This window comes from Bos indicus, chromosome 14 (genome assembly GCF_029378745.1).
Source record: "Bos indicus isolate NIAB-ARS_2022 breed Sahiwal x Tharparkar chromosome 14, NIAB-ARS_B.indTharparkar_mat_pri_1.0, whole genome shotgun sequence".
Taxonomy (NCBI): domain Eukaryota; kingdom Metazoa; phylum Chordata; class Mammalia; order Artiodactyla; family Bovidae; genus Bos; species Bos indicus.
The window spans coordinates 4720631-4743268 of NC_091773.1; the positions used below are offsets into that span (position 1 = coordinate 4720631).

At 46.0% G+C, this 22638-nt stretch overlaps 1 protein-coding gene across 7 annotated transcripts in view; it reads left to right on the top strand.

Annotated features, from left to right (window-relative positions):
* FAM135B (family with sequence similarity 135 member B) overlaps positions 1–22638 on the top strand; it is a 264335-nt gene that overhangs the window by 207745 nt on the left and 33952 nt on the right. For all 7 annotated transcript variants that reach the window (XM_070802404.1, XM_070802408.1, XM_070802409.1 and 4 more), the window contains 2 exons: positions 13276–13429; positions 15841–15890. In XM_070802404.1, coding sequence (XP_070658505.1) covers positions 13276–13429; positions 15841–15890 — 204 coding nt within the window. The remainder of the gene's footprint in view (positions 1–13275; positions 13430–15840; positions 15891–22638) is intronic.

Sequence of the window (22638 nt, forward strand, 5' to 3'; positions counted from 1 at the left end):
AGAGTAGGGACATGGGATTCTGGCTCACCTCCCATTTCTATGCCTTGATCTCTTTAGTACAGAGAAAAGGGAGACAGTGTCTGTATGGTGTGGTTACCAGTACAAAGGCCACCAGCATCATGCTAGCTTCTGGGCTCTCTGACCTGTCCTTTCTGTGCGAGTTAGAACTCTGTCATCTGTCCTCCCACATCTATAAAGTAGCATACATGCACCTTTTCTGTATTGCTGTAATACAAGCCCTTGTTATTTGTGAGATGTTCATTCTTTGCCAGATATTCTTCTAAGTACTCACCTTCCATTTCCTGTCTCGGTTGTTCCTCACTATATTTCTTGGTGGTAATTATTTCTTACTATTTTTGTTTTGTAGGTGAGGTATTAATCACACATTCAGACTGGGCTATATGTCATACAGAAGGTGCTCACCGTATTCAACAGAGTAATAGCAAATAATATGCAGTCAATAAGTACAGATGTTTGGATAGCATTACCAACTCAGTGGACATGAAATTGTGCAAATTCCGGGAGATAGTAAGAGACAGGGAGGCCTGGCGGGCTGCAGTCTGTGGGGTCACAAAGAGTTGGACATGACTTACTGGAGCCTATTATACAGAGTGAAGTAAGCCAGAAGGAAAAACACCAATACGGTATACTAATGCATATATATGGAATTTAGAAAGATGGTAACAATAACCCTGTGTACGAGACAGCAAAAGAGACACTGATGTATAGAACAGTCTTATGGACTCTATGGGAGAGGGAGAGGGTGGAAAGATTTGGGAGAATGGCACTGAAACATGTAAAATATCATGTATGAAACGAGATGCCAGTCCAGGTTCGATGCACGATACTGGATGCTTGGGGCTAGTGCACTGGGATGACCCAGAGGGATGGTATGGGGAGGGAGGAGGGAGGAAGGTTCAGGATGGGGAACACATGTATACCTGTGGCGGATGCATTTTGATATTTGGCAAAACTAATACAATTATGTAAAGTTTAAAAATAAAATAAAATTTAAACAAAAAACAAAAACAAAAACAATGATGAGTATGCTGCTGCTAAGTCGCTTCAGTCATGTCCGACTCTGTGTGACCCCATAGACAGCAGCCCACCAGGCTCCCCCGTCCCTGGGATTCTCCAGGCAAGAATACTGGAGTGGGTTGCCATTTCCTTCTCCAAGGCATGAAAGTGAAAAGTGAAAGTGAAATCGCTCAGTCCTGTCTGACTCTTAATGACCCCATGTACTGCAGCCTTCCAGGCTCCTCCATCCATGGGATTTTCCAGGCAAGAGTACTGGAGTGGGGTGCCATTGCCTTCTCTGATGATGAGTATAGACCAGCATAAAAATAAGTCAACTGCCCTAGCCTCAGTTAAGAAGTGTTGCAATATTAATGCTGTCACTTTAGTGGCCTTACATTTAACAGTTTGGTCTTGAATGCTAAGGAAAATGCAGCTATGTAAACTGCACAGCAATATTTGAATGCAACGTGGCCGTGGACACAATCCAGATTTTACTTAACATGTGTTAAGATTATTATTGGTCTATAAATGTTGATAGTATTTTATAGAAAGCTCTTCTTCAATTCCTGACACTTTGTCTCTTTATCTATAAAATGAGGATTATAATGACACATCCTTTATAGGATTGATTTAAAAGCTCTAGTTATACTATGACTTCTTATGCAAACACTCTTATTTTGGTTTCTGCAATAGCTATGATCACTCCAATAAAAGCCAGAAGTATTCTGAGCTGGTTTCTTATAGAAGTAAACATTCTAAAATGACAGTATTGGTGCAGTGGCCTCCCATTTGCCTTAATAACCTCTTAGAACAGCATGATCTGTTTTCTGCAGAGGCCAAGAGAGAACCAGTGTTTGCTCCAGAGAGGCTGGAATTGTTGGTGGTTAGGAAAGTGGGCTCTGGGATTAGTTACATGTCATTCCAGCCATAGCCGTGACCTGTACCCTCCATGTGACCTTGAGCCAGTCATCCCCCGCCTTACTTAGAAATGACTCTGAATGCTGTGTATCTCAGACAAGGTTTATAAGGAGCCACATGGGTGGTGTTTATATGTTTGCTATCAGAATATAGATTCTTTCTTTTCATGTTGCCCTACTCTGGTCTTCTTTCCTGGTTCCCCATAGAATGAGCTGTGTATAATAGAAAGTCCACCTGAAGTACTAGGGAGAAAGATAAGGACCCAATTCACACAGGAGACTTCAGAACTCTAAAATAGGAGAGTAATTATTGATGCTGACTCTATGCTGACTTAATTCCAGTGCCAGCTAAAGGAATTTAATACCTTTGATAATTACTAAGTCACAAAGGCATAGAATTTTACATCTTTAAGAGACTGTAGTGAACCCCTCCAGCATTCTAAGTAGAAACATTTACCATGGTCACCATATCCCAAGGTGCTGAGACTGACTGCTCACTTATTCTGCAGATATGTCTGAGTTTCTGATCTGTAAACTAGTCCCTTGGGATGGAAGTATTAATTGCTTGACCCTTAGCACACTACATAATTTACCCAGTGTATCTGATGGCCATTTCACCTTACTTCTGCCAGTTTTATTGTCCCTGTTCTTGCTGTCTTATCCTCAGTTGAGACGATGTTGTTTCTGGTGAATTTAGAATAGGACCCAGGGGAAGAACAGAGCAAGGCTGTGCTGCTTTGGAATCCTGGACTTGTCTTTTAGTAATTATGGAACCTCAGGCTATTTACTTAACATCTCTGGGACTGTTCCACTTTTGCATATTTACATCATGATTTCAACTTCCCTGAATGTTTGGAGGGCCAGATGCAATGACTAATGAGAAGCCAGTCATAGAAGAGGGCTAAACATGTGTCTTCCCATCCCCACTGACGGGCATACCAGCCATGTATTGTCCATTTCTTACATGTCTCTTTGTGCCGGGGAATTGTTTTTTGATCCCTTGGAGGAGGGCATGGCAACCCACTCCAATTCTTGCCTGGAGAATCCTGTGGACAGAGGCTCCCTGAGGTGGGGCTACAGTCCATAGCATCACAAAGAGTTGGACATGACTGAAGCAACTTATCATGCACACACAACATGATATGTCTGACCCTCCCATGATCAGACTCCAGGCTGTCTGTCCCGAATCATCTCCTGCTTGTTTCTCCTGACTATTTACCTTAGCAGCAAAGTACTGATTATATTTCCCTGCACTTTATTAATTTGTTCCCTCACTGCCTTTGTTTATGACTGTTCTGGTTCCCTCCCTCATCCGTGGTCTTACCCACCTAGCCTTTTGAGTTTCGACTGTAGCACTGCTTCTTCCAAGAAGCTTTCCCTAGCTGCTCCTTTCCACACACTCATTGCATCCTAAGGTTTTCTCTAGTATGCTTGCCATGTTGCGCTACAATTTTGCATTCATGTCCCTGGTTCCGCCAACTTGAGACTATTTTCTTCCAGGGGGAGGAGGGCAGTGTGTGCTAATGTCTGGAGCTCAAGTGCTTAGGACACTGATAGACACACAGGAAGCACCGAACATAGAGTAATTAGGATCATGATGATAACCCAGATTGAACTGACCCCATTGATGTGCTGAAGACACCCAATGGGACTTCCAACCATAGTACTTCTAATATAAGGATACAGTTCTCCGAAGTCCAGTGGATCCAGAACAACAGTATATGCATTTGCCCAAATTACTTAATAGGCATTAAGGAAACTTTGAAGATAGTTATGAATTATTCAGAGTCAATATGTCATCTTATCTAATAACCAGTGAGTTATTACTTTTTAAACTTTTAAATAAATCTCTTGGTGATATAGAGATTGAAAAAAATTATTAATGAAAATACCACCCCTTCAGTGCATCAGTGGGAGAATTCATATGGAGTTCTTACCAATAATGATTAGAAGACTAATGGGCTGGTGTTTGTTGTACTTTAGGAAAGAAGACAAAGAGCATTTTTCCTTTATCCCCACTCTTGTCCAGTGAGGCCAATCAGCTACTGTCCGAGGTGCTGAAGTTGGTGAGCAGCAAAAGCAGGATTGTAACCCCTCAGTGTTTTCTTAATTTTTGTGGGGTAAAGCAACAGAGTTCCATAGAAATTCATTGAACTTGGAATTACAGAAATGACCTGGGGTCATTTCTTTCCTTTAAAAAACTTTCTGAAGTCTTTAAAAAACTGCTGTTTAAGACAGGCAGTGTGAGTAAAGAAGAAAGAAAACAATAATTGAGAATCAGGAAGGAAAACAATAAACAACAAAGACTGTTGAGGTCTGATTTTCAGCCACACAATTTAGGCTTGTCCTCTGGACCACAATAGAACAGTTGAGCACTCAGGGGCATTAGCTTTGTGCAGTGATTTTCAAGTTTTATTTATTTATTTTTAAACTAAGGACTTCTTTTTCAAATGAATGCCTAGGCAGAGTCCAACATAAAACTGCTGTGAACAGAAAAGCTCTGATGAAGTGGGGGCCTCATCCACCCTTCCCCTTTGCTGCTGCTGTGGTAGCCCCATGACTTCTCAAAATAGCGATTGAAATCCACTAATCCATTCTAACCCTCCAGCCAACACTGACCAACTCTTCTGTTTGTGCCCTGTGTTCCTGAGCACCCCAGGTAATATGACACAGGGAAGAATTAGTGTCATCAAAGGAGATCAGATCTGCTACATGTGGAGGGAAGCTGCTACACAATATCTTATTCCCCCCAACTGAGTGCTGTGCCAATTGGAAAATAAGACAAAATAATAAGACAGATTAGAATTAAAATGAAGATGTGAGATCGCTTGGTTTATATATTTGATCAAGGAGGTCCCAGATCTTGAGCTCCAGAATAAACTGCTTACTTAATCAGATACAGCCATGCTAGATAAATGCAGGCCCCCCTTGAAGACCTTCTCATCTACCAGGCTTCCCCCAGGGCTGAGAGTGGACTTGCTACCAAGAGAGGGAGAGTCCAAGGAAGAACCTCGTTTCTTATCCAGAACTCACCTTTTGCTCAATAAGTGGGTGGAGAGGAGCTGGAAGTATGAAGCTAGTGGATGTCCCTACATCAAGAGTAGAGGAAGAGTGTTCTCATCCACAGCATGTGCCTTTAGGACTTTGATCCATTAGCTCCCCTTAGTGGGATGTTGTGCCATAACCACTGCCCCTTCCACCGGTGATACTCCTTTACAGCGCATCTCTTCATTTTCCCTATTGCCCTTCATTTTTTCTAAATTCCCCTTCAGTCAGCCACATGGATGGAAAGTATGTGAAAGTAGCTGGGATTAGAAGATGAAGAATATTCTGTTTCTGATTTCCAGGAGGGGAGGCAGGGGTACAACCAACTTGCAGAGGGAGAGAAACACAAAACCAAATTTATTCATTTTATGGCTGGAGCCACATAGATCTCCCTGGGATTGTTCAACAGTCGTTTGTATGATCATTCAGTCCTGGAGCCATGTGGTGCTGGAGGGCAGAAAGTACATACATGCAAATTGGAGCAGATGCCTAGGTGGGAATATGGCCTAGGCTTGAGACCATGAGTTACTTTCCGCACATCGTGTCTGCTCATCTGTCCAAGCCTGGCAACTCTCCTTCACCTTTGCCCCTGCTGAAAGAACCTCTGTGGATTACCAGTAAGAGGGTGATAGGAGCGACTTTGAATTTGTGATTTCTATATGTTAACCATTTTTGGTAAGAAATAATTGTAACTCAACTCACAGCTAGTCACCATGACCCAGTGTGTTGGGACACAAAAATTGGGAACCATTAACTAAGGTAGCAGCAATGCGTTGTGTGTGTGCTCTATTGCTCAGTCATGTCCGATTCTCGGTGGCCCTGTAGACCGTAGTCCACCAGGTTTCTCTGTCCACGGGGTTACCCAGGCAAGAATACTGGAGCGACTTGCCATTTCCTCCTCTAGAGGATCTTTCTGACCCAGGGATCAAACCTGGGTCTTCTGTGTCTCCTGCATTGGCAGGCAGATTCTTTACCACTTGGGAAGCCCAGCATCAATGTGCTGCTGACAATTAAAAGGGCAGAAAGTTAAAACTGTTTTCCTGGAATTACAGCTAGTTAGTTACAAAGTGAAGGCTAGCACAAGGGGGTTTTGATTCCTCTTGAAATCTGTAGAGCTAGTTTCCTTTGAAAATTGAGGCTTTGACTGGAATTAGAAGCTTAACTCTTCTGCCTCCTGGATGTGTGAACACAGACTCTTTCAACTCCCTGAAGCTCAAATCGAAGATTAAATTCAGCATTAAGACTAGGAATGTGTGGTTTCCAGTGTCAGACTGCGTCTGCATTGCTGGTGTACATTTTGTATGCCATGACACCTGCAGAAAAGTTATTTGATATTTATCATTCTGGAGTTCAGTTTCCCAATCTATAAAATGGGGATAAATAATTGTGCTTATTTCATTGGGTTGGCATATGAATTAAATAATTGATACCTATAAAACACTTATTGCCTGACATTTAATAGAGTTAAATAATAAATGTTAGCTGTGTATTAATGATGTTGCAGTTATTATTGTTATTTTTTATTGGTTAAAACAAAGATAGTGGTGAAAAACTGGCTAAATCACCAAGAAGAGGAATTCAGGGACCAGAAAATAGTACCAGGCACACAGCAGGCGTACAATGAACATTTGTTGTTGTCAGTAGCTAAGTTGTGTCTGACTCTTTGAGACCCCATGGACTGTAGCACATGAGGCTTCCCTGTCCTTCCCTATCTCCTGGAGCTTGCTCAAACTCATGTCTATTGAGTTGGTGACATCATCCAACCATCTCATCCTCTGTCACCCTCTTCTCCTGCCCTCAATCTTGTCTAGCATCAGAGTCTTTTCCAGTGGGTCAGCTTTTCTCATCAAGTGGCCAAAGTATTGAAGCTTCAGCATCAGTATCAGTCCTTCCAGTGAACATTCAGGGTTGATTTCCTTTAGGATTGACTGATTTGATCTCCTTGCTGTCCAAGGAACTCTCAAGAGTCTTCTCCAGCACCACAGTTTGAAAGCATCAGTTCTTTAGGTAAGTGTTTCAGGTTCAAAGACATAGCACACCGTCTAACCTCAAAGTGTGCATGGAGGTTTGGAGAGAGAACTTTACAGAAATAACTGTGGTCTGATGAGGTATATATAAGGGACCCGAGAGGAGGGGGTAGTTGGAAAAGCTTCACAAGGGACAGGACATTGATCTGATTCTTTGTGGTGAGTTTCAAGCAGCAAGGGGATGGGGTTTTAAAAGAAGGAATGGCAACTAGTGGGCTCTGGAGTGAAACAAGAGGCAGCCACTGACCCTGGAGTTGTGATTGGGGCTCGAGGCTTTGGATGCCATTCCAAGGGATACAGACTCAGTCTTGTAGACAGTGTCTGTGCGCTCACTCGCTCAGTCATGTCTGATTCTTTGCAACCCCATGGAGTGTGGCCTGCCAGGCTTCTCTGCCCGTGGAATTTTTTCAGGCAAGAATACTGGAGTGAGTTGCCATTTACTTCTCCAGGGGATCTTCTCGATCCAGGGATGGAACCTGTGTCTCCTTTGTCTCCCGCATTGGCAGGTGGGTTCTTTACCACTAGTGCCTCCTGGGAAGTCAGTGGGGATGCTCTAAACCAACTTGCATTCAGTGGTGCTTCAGATGAAAGGTGCTACCTGGGCAGTGAGAATGATTAGAAGGATGTGGTAGCAATTAAAGTAAGCTATAGAGAAGACTCAAGGTAGGGCAGAGGCAAGGGTGTCTTCAAACTTTCAAGATTCTTGAGATGAGAGAGGTCTAGAGACTAGAGGAACTTCTTGGCTTCCTATAATGTTGGGCAAGGTGGGTCCATTTACAAGGACCAGAGGGAAGAGAAGGATCAGGTAAGAGGGACAGTAATAAGCTCCTTTTTAAAAAAAATTAAATTTTTAATTGGAGGATAATTGCTTTACAATGTGTTGGTTTCTGCTGTAGAACAATGTGAATCAACTATAATGATACATATGTCCCCTCTGGCTTGAGCCATGTCCTCACTTCCCCCACCTCCTACCCCTCTAGGTCATCACAGAGCACCAGGCTGAGCTTCCTGTGCTATAGAGCAGCTTCCCACTAGCTATCTACTTTACACATGGTAGTGTATATATGTCAATGCTACTGTCTCAATTCATCCCACCCTCTCCTTGCCCTGCTGTGTCCACAAATCTGTTCTCTACATCTGCGTCCCTATTCCTGCTCTGCAAATAGGTTCATCAGTACATTTTTTTAGATTCTATTTGTTGTTGTTCAGTTGCTCAATCGTGTCTTTTTGCAACTCTGTGGACTGAAGCACACCAGGCTTTCCTGTCCTTCACCATCTCCTGGAGCTTGCTCAAACTCATGTCCATTGAATCAATGATGCCATCCAACCATCTCGTCCTCTGTTGTCCCCTCCTCCTGCCTTCAATCTTTTCCAACAGCAGGGTCTTTTCTAATGAGTCAGTTCTTTATCAAGTGTCTATAGTATTGGAGCTTTAGCTTCAGCATCAGTCCCTTCAATGCATGTATATTAATATATGACATTTGTTTTTCTTTCTGACTTACTTCACTCTGTATAACAAGTATTTTAAGATGCCTTCGTGACAACAGGCAAGCTATCCAATCATCAGTTTGGAATAGAGATCTAGAGATCAGGGCAGGGATTAGATGCAGAAATGTGGGTTTGAGAGGCATGCATATAAAGGTCTAATTTGATGGAAAGCTTAGCTATCTTCATTAGGTAATAAATGAAGGAGAAAGAAGAACTTCCTAACTAACATTTAACAGATACCTAATATAAACCAGACACTGTACTAAACAATTGAACTTTATTATCCCCACTTTCCATGTTTGGAAACTGACATTTCAGACATTTAAGGACTAACTTAGTCACATGGATAGTATGCAAGCAAGGAATAGACCCTATTTGACTTTGGATTCTGTGTTCCAACCAATCTTTATCCCTGCACAGCTCCCTGAAGACTTCCATTAAGTTAAAGTCCACTTGTCGGTTTCAACCTCCTGGTTGACCCTGGAAGTGAGAGCTGCATAACTGATAGACGTGTTTTCAGAGGCCATCAATGGGTGTGTCCTAATTTTAAAATTTCCTTTTGGTATACCCTGATATTGCACTGAGCCATCATATAAGTCCGTGTTTTACCCAAATGGTTTTGTTTAATCCTTAACCCTAATAGACCATACTATGATCGCTTCCTCTGTGTACATGTTGTACAGATGATCCCATGGGGGTGGGCCCTGGCCAGGAGCGCCTTCCATTGTGAGTCTGCACACAGTCTCCTGTTTGGCTCACCCTGCATGAATCCTGTTGTATTATTTAGGGTTTCCATTCCAGACTGTTGATCAGGAGGATGGCTAAAAGTTCTTCCTTTGTGCTGGGGAGATTGGGCAAGTTTTTCATTCCACTTCTTGCAATTCTATTAGGGGCATAGGTTCATCCATGCTGGCTCTGCAGGACTGGAGGCTCAGCGAATGGGATTTTCTATGGCAAATCACTCACTTTCCAAACATGCGGTTGAGTACTTATGGAAATACCATTTGTTTTGTTTATAATAATAGGCATATAATATCCAGGCATATTTTATTAGGATTTCTCTTTGGGTTAGCATTCTGACTTCATATTATCTCAGTAATCATCTTGAATCAGCCTTCTGAATATTCTCCAACATTCTCTGTATGTCTCTCTGTATAAGAACATTTGTATAAGATTTGTGTTTAGTCTGAAAAGTGGAACTTAATAATGGACTTTATAGATCCTTTGCCTCATCCATGGGTCCTGGAGCACTGTCAAAAGGAGGCCTTGGTGATAAGAAAATGCAGTTGTGAGCAGGACTGGAAAATGGAGGGTTTCGGGGCTGTCGGAAGCAAACAAGCTGGGAACTCAGAGCCACGAGATCCAATGCCTTTGTTAATCCTCTGTCGCTTTTATTTCTGCTTAGTCATGGCTGAGGGAGGCACTGCAGGGCTTGTATTCAGGCCTCTGTCATAGTTAAGCGGAGCAGCTGTCCTCTGCCAGCGTGGTTCCCAGAGGCACACGTGGCAGGTGAGCAAGGACTGCCTTTGCTGAGCCCCTGAACTTGAGAATCCTTCCTGCTTCGGGCAGAAACACGGAGTGACCTTGTGCAGCTCACTGTATCCTTTGAGCCACAGCCTTTAACATGCGGAATGGGAATTGGATTTCTATCACTTATTTGGTCTGAGAAGAAAGAACTTCAAGGCATAAGTGATAAAAATAAGTAACAGAGAAATGTCCCAGAACATCTTCCAACATGCTATGCTATGCTATACTAAGTCACTTCAGTCGTGTCCGACTCTGTGTGACCCCATAGACGGCAGCCCACCAGGCTTCCCCGTCCCTGGGATTCTCCAGGCAAGAACACTGGAGTGGGTTGCCATTTCCTTCTCCAATGCATGAAAGTAAAAAGAGACAGTGAAGTCGCTCAGTCGTGTCCGACTCTTAGCGACCCCATGGACTGCAGCCTACCAGGCTCCTCTGCCCATGGGATTTTCCTGGCAAGAGTACTGGAGTGGGGTGCCATTGCCTTCTCCGACATGAGTCTGTCTGTTTTAGAACATACATGCATGTAAGTGCACATAAATATACATCAATATGTATGCATATGGAAGCTTCATAGAAGGACGTACAAGAAAATTATTCACTCTGGGAAAAGGGAACTGTATATCGTGCTTCCTTTGGTAATACTGAGATTTTTTTTTTTTTTACCATATCTGTATTATATTTTGAAAATCAAAGTGAGAATATCTGCCTTATAAGGTGCTTGTTAAGGATCCAGTGAGATACAGTGTGATGGGAACATCTAGATGGTTCATGAACAGTGAATTATTTCTTGCTCTGTAGACCTGGAGAGTGTAGCACATACGCTCCCTGCTATGCACAAACTTTGCTTGTCTTCCCACAGCTGTACTGCTTCTGATCTTAATATAATAGGAAAGATGAGAAGTAGGAATATACAGATTACCCTGGGCCACTGGTGACTACAGGTGTCCTGCCTGGGTTTTCTGCTTGATGAAATGGAGAAACCTTTCAATGCCAAAGCTTGTTGAATGCCTTTGTTCAGTCCAAATCAGTAGGGACCTCGTTAGGCAAAGCCAGGGTTAATTTGAGGTGCTGGGGAGTGAAGGACGCTGCTGGGACTTTCCACAGGGAATTCTGTGATGCCCAGTTTCCACCTTTAGACCTGAATCACTCCCTCCTGCTCTGCCAAGGACAATGGTGGCCAACAGTGGGTGGCCAAGTCCCTCTCTGGAGGCTGCTCTGTCTGGGAGAGCTGCTGACCAAGGTCACACCTCCTCCCTGGGTGACCAGTAACAGTCAATGCATGAGTACAAAGGCCTGGCCAGAGAGTCTGCAGGTCCAGAGCTTCCCCTGGGATTGACTGAGGTCTCTGTGCAGCGGGCTCCTCCCTCTGCCCCACCCCCTTCCCATGGACATTGCTCTCCAGAGCACAGGCCACGATCTTCCTGCTGGCTAATGTCTGTCCTGCAGTCTCTTACCAGGGAATTCAAAAAGCAATTCGAAAGCTTTTGAATTGTGGCACTGGAGAAGACTCTCAAGAATCCCTTGGACTGCAAGGAGATCAAACCAGTCAATTCTAAAGGAAACCAACCCTGAATTTTCACTGGAAGGACTGATGCTGAAACGCCAATACTTTGGTCACCTGATGTGAAGAGCCAACACATTGGAAAAGACCCTGATGCTGGACAAGATTGAGGGCAAGAAACGGAGGTGACAGAGGATGAGATGGTTGGATGGCATCACTGACTCAGTGGACATGAATATGAGCAAATCCCGGGAGATAGTGAAGAACTGGGAAGCCTGGCATGCTGTAGTTCATGGGATTGAAAAGAGTCACACACAACTTGGTGACTGAAAAAACAAGGAATTAACCTAAAACTGACTCAGAGAGAGGTGACGGCAGACCTGACTGAGACTTCCATCCAGGTTTCCTAAGCATTCCATGACTCAGCAAGCATGATGTAGTGATGAGAGTGCAAACAAGTGCACCCACCTTCGTGACACCATTCAGAGTAGCGGAAGTTTCAGATGGCTGCTGACCCCTATCAGACCTGTCCTGCCCCCACTTCACCGACTCAGCCCTCTTAGAAGGAGGCAAGGGAGAAGGAGACAAAGAGGGCAGGAGGCTGCCTCATAGACAGCAAGCAAGTCAACTCACAGGAGCCAAGAGGACGTAGTCTGACAACATTTTACCTGGAGTTTCACCCAGCAGGGCAGGCTAGGAAGCACGAGATGGTGAAGAGACATTTACTTGCTCCCCTCATAGCCACACGGGCCATAGATTCCTACACTGTGGAATTCTCCAATTGGTGTGTGCTAAGTCGCGTCCAACTCTTCGTGACCCCATGGACTATAGCCTGCCAGGCTCCTCTGTCCATGGGACTCTCCAGGCAAGAATGCTGGAGTAGGTTGCATTTCCTCCTCCAGGGGATCTTCCTGACCCAGGGATCAAACCCATGTCCCACGTCTCTCACATTGGCACGTGGATTCTTTACCACTGGCACCAGCTGGGAAGCCCACAGTACTCAGTACCTCTCTTTTTCCGTCCAAACCCATCTCTGAGAATCCTTTCTCTCATTTTTAAGTCCTTCCTGAAATTCACCTGAAGTCATCCTTCTCTGGCGGGGTTGCAAGAAATTCAGAACTGTCCTGGTCCTCCTCCATCATGTCTCGGCCTACAAGTAACTTGTGGACTCAGGCATCTTTTCCTGCAAGATAAATGACTTGCAATGTGTAATTATGGGTGTAATGTGTCTTACACCTACAAACACAGTATGGAGCATTCTCAGACTCCATGGTCACACCCACAGCCTCTGACACTTTCAACACTGAGAACTGAAACTCACCGACTTCCTCCTATTTTACAGCAAAGCGTTTTTCTCCTTCTCAGCACTGTGCTCTTCATCCACCAATACAGAGGTCTTTCTAAATGCCTTACCTCCCTGTGAGAAGGAGCCCCCTCTGTTGGTCACATGACTTCTTCTTACAGTGGCAAGAAAGAGTCTTAGAAGAGGGGGCGACATTCACTTGCCCCAAACCTGTGAGGTCCCTGCCCTCATCATGGTCATCATCATCATCTAATGTTGTTATTACTATCGTTATTGTTTTAATTTGAAAATTATAAGACAGAGGCTTGGCCAATTTCAGTGGGTTTCCCATGCAGAAGTGGAGGGAGGAGATTCCAACTCTTTTGCTGGAGTCTTGACCGTCTTCCCCAGTTTTTTCAGGACCAGGCTCCAGGGATGGTCCTCAGCTTCTGCTTCTGTTTCCCCCCACAGGGGAGCTTCTACGTGCCATCTGAGAACTGCATGCAGCACGCTTACAAGTGGCACCGGGAGCTGTGCTTCCTGCTCTTGCACGCCTACCGGGGACTGCGTGCCTACTTCCTGACCATCCTGAGGGACATCCCCGAGCTGCCGCGCATGGAGCTGGGTAAGGGGCTGGGAACTAGGAATGGGGGGGGACTCAGCCCAGCAGCTGACCCTCTGCCCTCAGGCGTCAGCACGCTCTTATAAATGTCACAGTAGCAAGCACTGTTTCGGGTAGGTTTGGTTTGGTTTTTGTTTTGGTGTTTGGGCATTTTACATCATTCTAGCAGGAGGACATCGTGGGCAGGCCAATGCAGGAAGAAAAGGCACATGTGCCTCTAGTCATCATGTTCATTTACTCATTCATTCATTCATCCACCAAGTTATTAAATTTATTAAACATGTATTAAACATCTACCCTGCGTACATAATGTGGAGTTGCTTTCTAAGGGAAAATGCCTGTTTGCAGCCTTTTTCTTAATGAGGCTGTAGCTACGGGATTGCAACTTATAAGAGTGTAAAACAGTCCAAGAAATACCTAAATGTATGTGTTTAATGGGTTATTAGAGAAAGCTCTCGGTAGTCATCATCTTTGGCTTTCCAGGGATGACTTGCTTCTTGTACATCACCAGACATCATGATCATTGGGCGCCTTCCCTCTTGACTGATGGATGGTGGGACTGCAGCTCAGAGAGGTGAAATGACCACTCAGGGTCACACAGCCACGTGTGGCAGGATGGGGCAGGAGCACAGAGATGCTGTGCTTGGGGCAGGCTTTTATATCAGGTCACACTCATTCACAGTAGGCAGTGGGTTATTGTTCTGCTCAAAGTCCCCTAAAGAGGCCCTTTGTCCTTGGAACAGAAGCCAGGCCCTCAACCTGGTGCGTGCTTAGTCGCTTCAGTCGTGTCTGACTCTCTGTGACTCCATGGACCATGGCCTGCCAGGCTTCTCTGCCCATGGGATTCTCCAGGCAAGAACAATGGAGTGGGTTGCCATTTCCTTCTCCAACTCAGCCTGCTATTCACGGTTAATAACAGCCCTGCTGTGGGGAACCTCAGCGTCTCTCCCTGAGCCCTGAGATCTCACCTTTGGAGCGAGTTGTAGATTTGGTGGGATCAATGGCCTTGCGTGTGTCTGTTATTACACTGAACACGCCACACAACAATCCTGTATTTGCATATTTCTCATCCCCACTAGACTGGGGGTCTTTAAGGGCAGAAGCCGGATCTGAGCCCAGATGCCTCACACCGAGTGCTTGGCCTGCAGAATGAAGAAGTAGTTGCAACATTGTTGTTGCCTTGACCTCTGGCGCCCTCTTACCACCTGGGTTTTGTCAGCTCTAAGGCCCTCTTTTGAAAAAAATTGTATTTGGCAACACCGTGTGGGATAAGGAATCTTTGTTCCTTGACCAGGGATTGAACCCATCTTCCCTGCACTGGGAGCACAGAGTCTTCTTAACCGCCGGACTGCCAAGGAAGTCCCTCTGATGCCCTCTTTGAAGCACATGATCTTGGAGTTGAAATTTTTCAGGTCAGATGCATTCAAAGGAGACCCGCACAGCTCAGAGCCAGTTTAGCTCAAACAGAAAGTGAAGCCAGTGTCCTTGTAGTTGGCTTCTTGCTTCAACTTTTTTTTTTAAACCAAAAAAAGAACTGAATGTATTTGTTCATTCACTCACTCACCATATTTTTATTGAATGTTTACTGTACCAGGCATTGTGCCAGACCCCGAGTGCACAGCCACGGACACTGACCAAAGCCTGTTCCGCCTCGTGTGGGGCTGAGGGCAGCTGCCAGGTAGGCAGGTGTGTGCCACCCGTGAGGACCGTCGGAGCTGAAGGTTTCCTCGCACTCACCTTTTCAACGATGCTTTAAGTAAAACTCATGCAGCAGCCACCCGCAAGGTCTTACCACAGCCACATGGAACTAGGGAGAGTTCAAACACAGGCAAAACTGTGAAGCTGCAAATGGCCAGAGTCCACCCAGTTCCAACTGAGAAGACGTCAAGGTTACAGGCTCCTCTACTGCCTGCGTGGAAGGTCGCGATGAGGTGGTGGTGCTGAGCAGGAGCCTAGGCTCTGCCATCCCACGTTCCTGGACTTCTAAACAGCCACCTGTGTGAAGGAGATCTAGATCTAGGTCCCAGATGTCAGGATCCAGTTGTGTGTGTGTGTGTGTGTGTGTGTGTGTGTGCACGCGTGCACCCGTGCACACATACCACAAAAGCACAGCAGAATGTGGGATTGCTTTGGACCACACAAAGTGAACTTGGGGATCTTCTGTTTCTCAGAAATGCATCACATGGAACATGTTGACTCTAACCCAGGGTGACATCACATGGCTTCAAATCATGCTTTTTATAAACAGGATCTTTTAGACATAAGAGATGACAGGAATCCACAGAGCCTTTTTTTTTTTTTTCTGTGATGTCAATGCCAACTTGAAATCTGTGCTTCCTACCTTCCATTAGCAATTCCACAGTTCATTATGTGTTTGTTTCATTATGTTTTTTTTTTTTCTTTTTTCTTTCTAGAGTCACTTGCTGTTGAAGAAACACTCTCTCAGCTGTGCTCAGAGCTGCAGGTAATCAGGGAGCCAACTCCTTGATTCTGAACAGCAGTAGTTATATGGGGCAGCATTGCTTGCTTGGTGTAGAGATCAGAGATGAAGAGACAAGACTGTAACCTCCTGTTACATCTTCAACTGAAGAAACACTCTCACATCCCACTGCCCTAAATCTCTGGATCTCTTAGACATCTATTGTGTGCCTGGCCACGTGCTAGATATTTTGAAAAATACCAAACAGGTTAACAGGTCTTGGTTTCCCTGACATTTACACTATTTATTGGGCTTCCCCAGTGGCTCAGTGGTAAAGAATTCACCTGCAATGCAGGAGCCACAGGAGACGTGAGTTTCATCTCTGGGTCAGGAAGATCCCCTGGAGGAGGGCATGGCAACCCACTCCAGTATTCTTGCCTGGAGAATCCCATGGACAGAGGAGCCTGGCGGGCTATGGTCCAGAGGGTCGCAGAGTCAGACATGACTGAAGCAACCCAGCACTCACACTTTTTATTGTCCATTATCCATCCACCTAACAAACATTTGTGGACTTTGGGTTATGTGCTTCTCATGGAGGGTGACAGAAATCTTGCGGCTCAGCTCAGACGGCTCACACGTATCACGAGGCTAGCTTCAATGATGATGATGGTATTGAAACAGTGATGTGTATTTGCCGGATGTTCATCAAGCGTGTACTAAGAGTCTGTGCTTAATAAGTACTCGGCTGATACAAGCAGCTGTTTACAGTCTCTGGAGCACTGTCGCATCCCATGGTGTTGGCAGGTCTGGGTGAGCACGGTTATCCTCATGTCATGAGAGGCACACGAGGTGGAAGGCAGCATGCACTTCAGGGTTGGTGACATGGCTAACCCATGTCTGGGCAGGACTTGAGATGGTCTCATTGAAAACTAGCATTTCTGCCTTTTAAACCAGTGTTTCTTATCCCTGGCCTTTCAGTAGAAATACACTTGGACTTTAAAGAAACATCTTGACCTGGGTCCCAGCTAAACTGGTTGAAACAGAGGAAATGGGAGTAGAGTGGAGCTCATGGGTTTGCATGTTTAATTAAAAGCTCTCCAGATATTAATAAAACTGCAATAAGGTATCACCTCACACCTGTTAGAATGTGCTGTGCTGTGTTTAGTCACTCAGATGTGTCTGGCTCTTTGCGACCCTATAGACTGTAGCCCTCCAGGCACCTCTGTCCATGGGGATTCTCCAGGCAAGAATATTGGAGTAAGTTGCCATGCCCTCCTCCAAAGGGCATCTTAGCCACCCAGGGACTGAACCCAGGTCTGTCACATTGCCGGCAGATTCTTTACCATCCGAGCCACCAGGAAAGCCCACCTGTTAGAGTAGCTCTCATCAAAAAGACAAGAAAAATGTGCCAGCAAGTATATGGAGAAAAGAGGACCCTTGTGCCCTGTTGGTGGGAATGTAAATTGATGCAGACACTATGGAAAACAGTATGGAGGTCCCTCAAAAAAATTAAAACTAGAACTACCATGCTGCTGCTAAGTCGCTTCAGTCGTGTCCGACTCTGTGCGACCCCATAGACGGCAGCCCACCAGGCTCCCCCATCCCTGGGATCCTCCAGGCAAGAACACTGGAGTGGGTTGCCATTTCCTTCTCCAATGCATGAAAGAGAAAAGTGAAAGTGAAGTCGCTCAGTCCTGTCTGACTCTTATCGACCCCATGGACTGCAGCCTACCAGGCTTCTCCGTCCATAGCAATTCCGATTTCTGGGTATTTATTCAAAGGAAATGAAATCACGAAGAGATATCTGCACCCCCATGTTCATTGTAACATTATGTTCCCAAGACATGGGAATACCCTGAGTGTCAACCTGAATGCATAAAGAAGATGTACCGTGTCTAAGTGCAGTGGAATATTATACAGCCATAAAAGAAGGAAATCGTTATATTTGTGACAACATGGATGAAACTTGATGGCATGATGCTGAGTGAAATAAGTCATTTAGAAAAATACAAATGCTATATTATCTCATTTCTATGTGGAATCTTAAAAAAAAAAGGCTCATAGGAAAAGAGACCACATTGGTGGTTGCCAGGGGCAGGGGTGTGTGGAGGTGAGGGAAGCAAGTGAAGGTGGTCAAAAGGTATAAACCTTCCACTATAAGTAACTTCTGGGGCTGTAATATACAGTATGGTGATTATAACTAACACTTTTGTATTACACATTCAAATTTACCAGGAGAGTAGATCTTAGAAGTGCTCATCACAAGAAAAACTATTTTAGCTCTATGAGGTGATAGGTGTATTAAATAACTTTATTGTGGCAGTCATGTTGTTACCAACTAGGGTTCTTGGTCTTCTTTATCAATAGAAATTGATCAGGGGCCAGACAGGGAATTCAGGCAAGGCTTTACTGGGGTCCCCGCTGCAGTAGGAGGGAGTGAGAACAAGTAACAAGTTTCCTTGCTTGCTCACTCCCCAAGGTGGGGGCAAGCTGGTTCTTTATATGGGGCGAGGGTGGGGTGTGACCAGGGCCAGCGGCAGGGCTTAGGTGTTGTGTCCACCCCTTAGGAGGCGTCTTGTGCAGGGGGCATGCTTTTGCTCCAGGCTCTTCACAACTGGCAGTTGGGTTTTGGTCTGTTTGTATCTTTTGCCCAGAATTTGCTTCAAGTGCCCGTGCACCCAGTCCCGTGTAGTCTTGTGCACCCAGTCACGTGTAGTCCCGTGCACCCAGTCACGTGTAGTCCCGTGCACCCAGTCACGTGTAGTCCCGTGCCCCCAGTCACGTGTAGTCCCGTGCCCCCAGTCACGTGTAGTCCCGTGCCCCCAGTCACGTGTAGTCCCGTGCACCCAGTCACGTGTAGTCCCGTGCACCCAGTCACGTGTAGTCTCGCGCAGTTTCTTTGTATTTGTCGCTGGAGGAGAGGGGTGTCCAGATGCAGGCACTGCAGCACTGCTGCATAGGTCCCAGGTCCCAGGTCCCGGCCTGTGCCGGGGTCACAGTCTGTGGATACGTCATCACACTGTGCGCCTGAAATGCACACATGCCCCAGGTGCTTCCCCCACAGCAGCCCCATGCGTGCCTGGGGTCGGGGGGACACAGGTGTGTCCCCATTCATTTTGCACAGAGGAACATGCTGGTTCCTGCACCACTAAGGGGTGGGCTTAGGGCCTGAACCCAAGGCCACCTGGGAGCCACTGCAGTATTGATGCATCTGGTCCCCGCACTGGTTCAGGCAACAACTCAGGCTGCTAGACATATTTCACGAAAAGCCAGTGGGTTGCCTGCCTGCTTTGGCACGGAGCCCACAAACTGCAGGGAAATGGCCCCTGGTTTTGAGTGACGGTGTTGCCGCAGACTTTAATCTGGTTCAGAGTAACCGGATTAGCTGCAGGGAGGGAGGCAGCTGGGTGTCAGGGAGAGAAAGGGAGAGTTGGGGTGTGCACTGGGCTGCTCTGTGGTTTCCTGAAGGGCTGGCCTGCTGCCGGGAGTGAAAGAAACAGAGCTGCCTCCCCAGAACCTTCCGAAAAGGCACATCACTGCCCATAGGGTGTTTAGAGGCAGGGCATCACCACCAAGTGGTCAACCCAGCACATGGTCACAAAAGCATCCGTCTCAAGGGTGGACTCTGAAGTGGAAACTGTTTCGGGCGATTTAAGACAATTTGAAAACTTAGAGCTCTACAGTCAAGGAGCAATTCACCTGCACTTTTTAAAAAAAATTTATTTTTATTTTTTGACTGTGCCACGCAGCATGTAGGATCTTAGTTCCCCAACCATGGATCAAACCTGTTACCCCTGCAATGGATCTGTGGGTTCTTAACCGCTGGACTGCCAGGGGCGTCCCTGCACTTTTACTCTATGTGAATCTTACTCACATTTCTTAAGCACCTACTATGTGCCGGCTACTCTGTTGGGAATACAAGCACGAAGATGGCAGAGAGCTTCCCAGGACTCACAGCCCACATGAGGCAGGAGCTGTTACTGCTGGACCGGGAGCATAAGATGGGGGCAGGGCTGTAGGAGCACAGGCGGCTCTCAGTGAGGTCAGGAGAGAGGCAGGAAGGGACCACCATGCAAAACCAGTGCAAGACTGGACCTGATGGAGTGCCATGATGTGGTTGGGACCTGGGATGGCTTCAGGGAGTACATTTGAAGCCGGCTGTGGGAGGCTGGGCTGGAAAGGTGAGTTGGAGCAGCTGGTCAGGGTCCCTGCTGTGCAGTGTGCTTTAAGAAAGGACAGGTTGTGCTCTCTGTAACCGATGGAAAGGTTCTAGTGAAACTCAGCCATGTGCTTCAGTACAGCAGACAGGGTCAGATCACACAGTGTCTACCGGACAGTAGTTGAAAATTCCTGATGTTTGGGTCCTACCTTCAGAGATAAGCCCAAACCCTGTGATTCAGTTGGGGCTTCAGGTGGTGCTGGTGGTAAAGAACCTGCCTGCCAGTGCAAGAGACTTAGGAGATGTGGGTTCGATACTTGGGTTGGGAAGATCCCTTGGAGGAGGACATGGCAACCGACTCCAGTATTCTTGCCTGGAGAATCCCATGGACAGAGGAGCCCTGCAGGCTGTGGTCCATAGGGTTGCAAAGAATCAGACACGACTGAAGCGACTTAGCAGATGATTCAGTTTGCAGCCAGGACTGAGGCCCATGACGAGAGAACACGGCTAACTCAGGGGAAATAAAGCAGGCTTTCTCCACCTGACCCTGCTTACCTTGAAGACGCAATGCTACCATCGTCTCCTCCAGGAAGCCTTCCGTGACTTTTTTACAGTACTCAGGATCCATTTCTTTCATAGCACTTTGTAGGTTTAACTATGGAGATAGATAGCTATCATGTGCCTCTTCCAGGACTAGAAGTATGTGTCTTTGGCTCCCCAGAGCTCAGCATCCTCCAAGCTCACAACAGACATCAGTAAACCCCACAAGGGGGTTAGGGGTGGGGACGCGATTGAGCAAAGGAGCTTGTCTGGGCCCAAGTGAAAAGCGTGAGGGCAGTCACAAGGTAGAGCAGCTATGTATTTTGTAGGCAACCTCCCCCTGAAATGTCACTGGGTCCAAGATGCCTCCTTGTTAGCAGGAAGGGCTTCTCTTTTTCTCACCAGAGAGACCCTTCCACACCCATCATCAGTAATTGAACAGGCTCAGGCCTCCGTGAGGGTAGGAAAGTCCTCTTGTGGCTTAATTAGAGGCTTTCTTAATCTTATCTGGAGCCATTTCTGTCATCAACTAGGGGAAAAAATAATTCTCCCAAAGACACATTTAATGAATGGCTTTGCCTTACCTCTCTGGTGGCTGAGCTCAGAATTCATGCTGTGTTTGCCAATATTGCTGAAATGGAGGGTGGGAGGGCTGGGGTGTTGGGATAAGAAGCCCAGTGAGGGAAGTTCAGTTGCTGAGGCCCAGGTGCCTCTCAATAGATGCAGAATCACCCTTTTACTCAGAAAAGAGCTGCTGAGTTTTCATCATCCATCAGCTGTGGAGAAGATACTGAGAATATTGAAAAGGATAAACCTCAGCATGCAGGCCAAGCCGGGCACTGAGCAATACCTGGCAAGTGGTGCCCTGAGAGTGGTCTGTGCAAAGCCAAGTAGACTTCAAGGAGAGGAGGGCTAGTCTTACACTTGAAACACAGTAGAAGTTTCAAAAGAACCATCAGAAAGCAGGAAGACTGATGTGTCTATATGTATGGCTGATGCATTTTGCCATACAGTTGAAAGTAACACAACATCATAAAGCAGTTCTAACAAAAGTTAATTCGAAAAGAAAGAAACAAGGCAAACTGCATTGGTTCTGGAAACAGTTCCCTGGTGGAGAACAGACAAGGCCAAAGTGGTGAAGAGAAGAGGAAAGGAGATTGGAAGATGCGAGGAGACCTTCCAAGGAGAAGTGCAAGCTGATCAAAGGTCTGGTGCTTGCAAAGAGCTGTGTGTTCAGGTTGATGTGGCTGGAGCCATGGGTAGCCCCAGGCCAGAGGTACAGCTGGGAACATGATCAGGGCAAAGAAGTGTCTTGTGCTGATACAGGAGCTTGGTGTCCATTAGTGAGGGAAACAGGTTGGAGAATTTAAAGATAAGCCACTAGTAGTGAGAGAGTCGGTTCCTAGGCAGGTTGATAGGGAGTCTAGGGGTCCCCGAAGGAGAGAGGGGTCTGGAATTCTCAAGGAGGAAGAAAGGACAAACTTTTTTTTCCTTCTCTACATTCCTTAGGATTATATAACAATAATGTATCCTGCCTGAGGACAGTCTCCGGATTAAACCTTCTGGCTAATTCTGTTATCTTAAAATGTAAATTATGGGAGGTCTTTACAACCTCTAGACATTTTTTGGATTCATTGGAGAGTATATAACTTCACTGTTAACACTAGCAAGTGGGTACTCTTTCTGCCTCCTTCTGATGCCTATGTCAGAAGATTTCTCTATCTCCTTTATACTTTAATAAAACTTTATTACACAAAAGCTCTGAGCGATCAAGCCTCGTCTCTGGCCCCGGATTGAATTCTTCTCCTCCGGGGGCCAAGAATCCTGGTGTCTTCGCGTGATTCAACAACAACCTTTCAGTAGTCCATCTAAAAGCTTTACTCTCCAGCCTGGAGGTTTTCCAGTGGCTGACCATGTCCCCCACCCTCCAAGTCCTTCCTTTTCTGACCCTTAACACTTTGGGCCATGGATTATGGGCCTGAATCAAGACTGAACATCCCGTTTTCTCTCTGACTCCCAAACAGAATCAGTGATGGAAGCAAGGCTTCCATGAGAAGAAAGTAAGGGTCATTCTTTCATTTTGGAGTTTTGCAC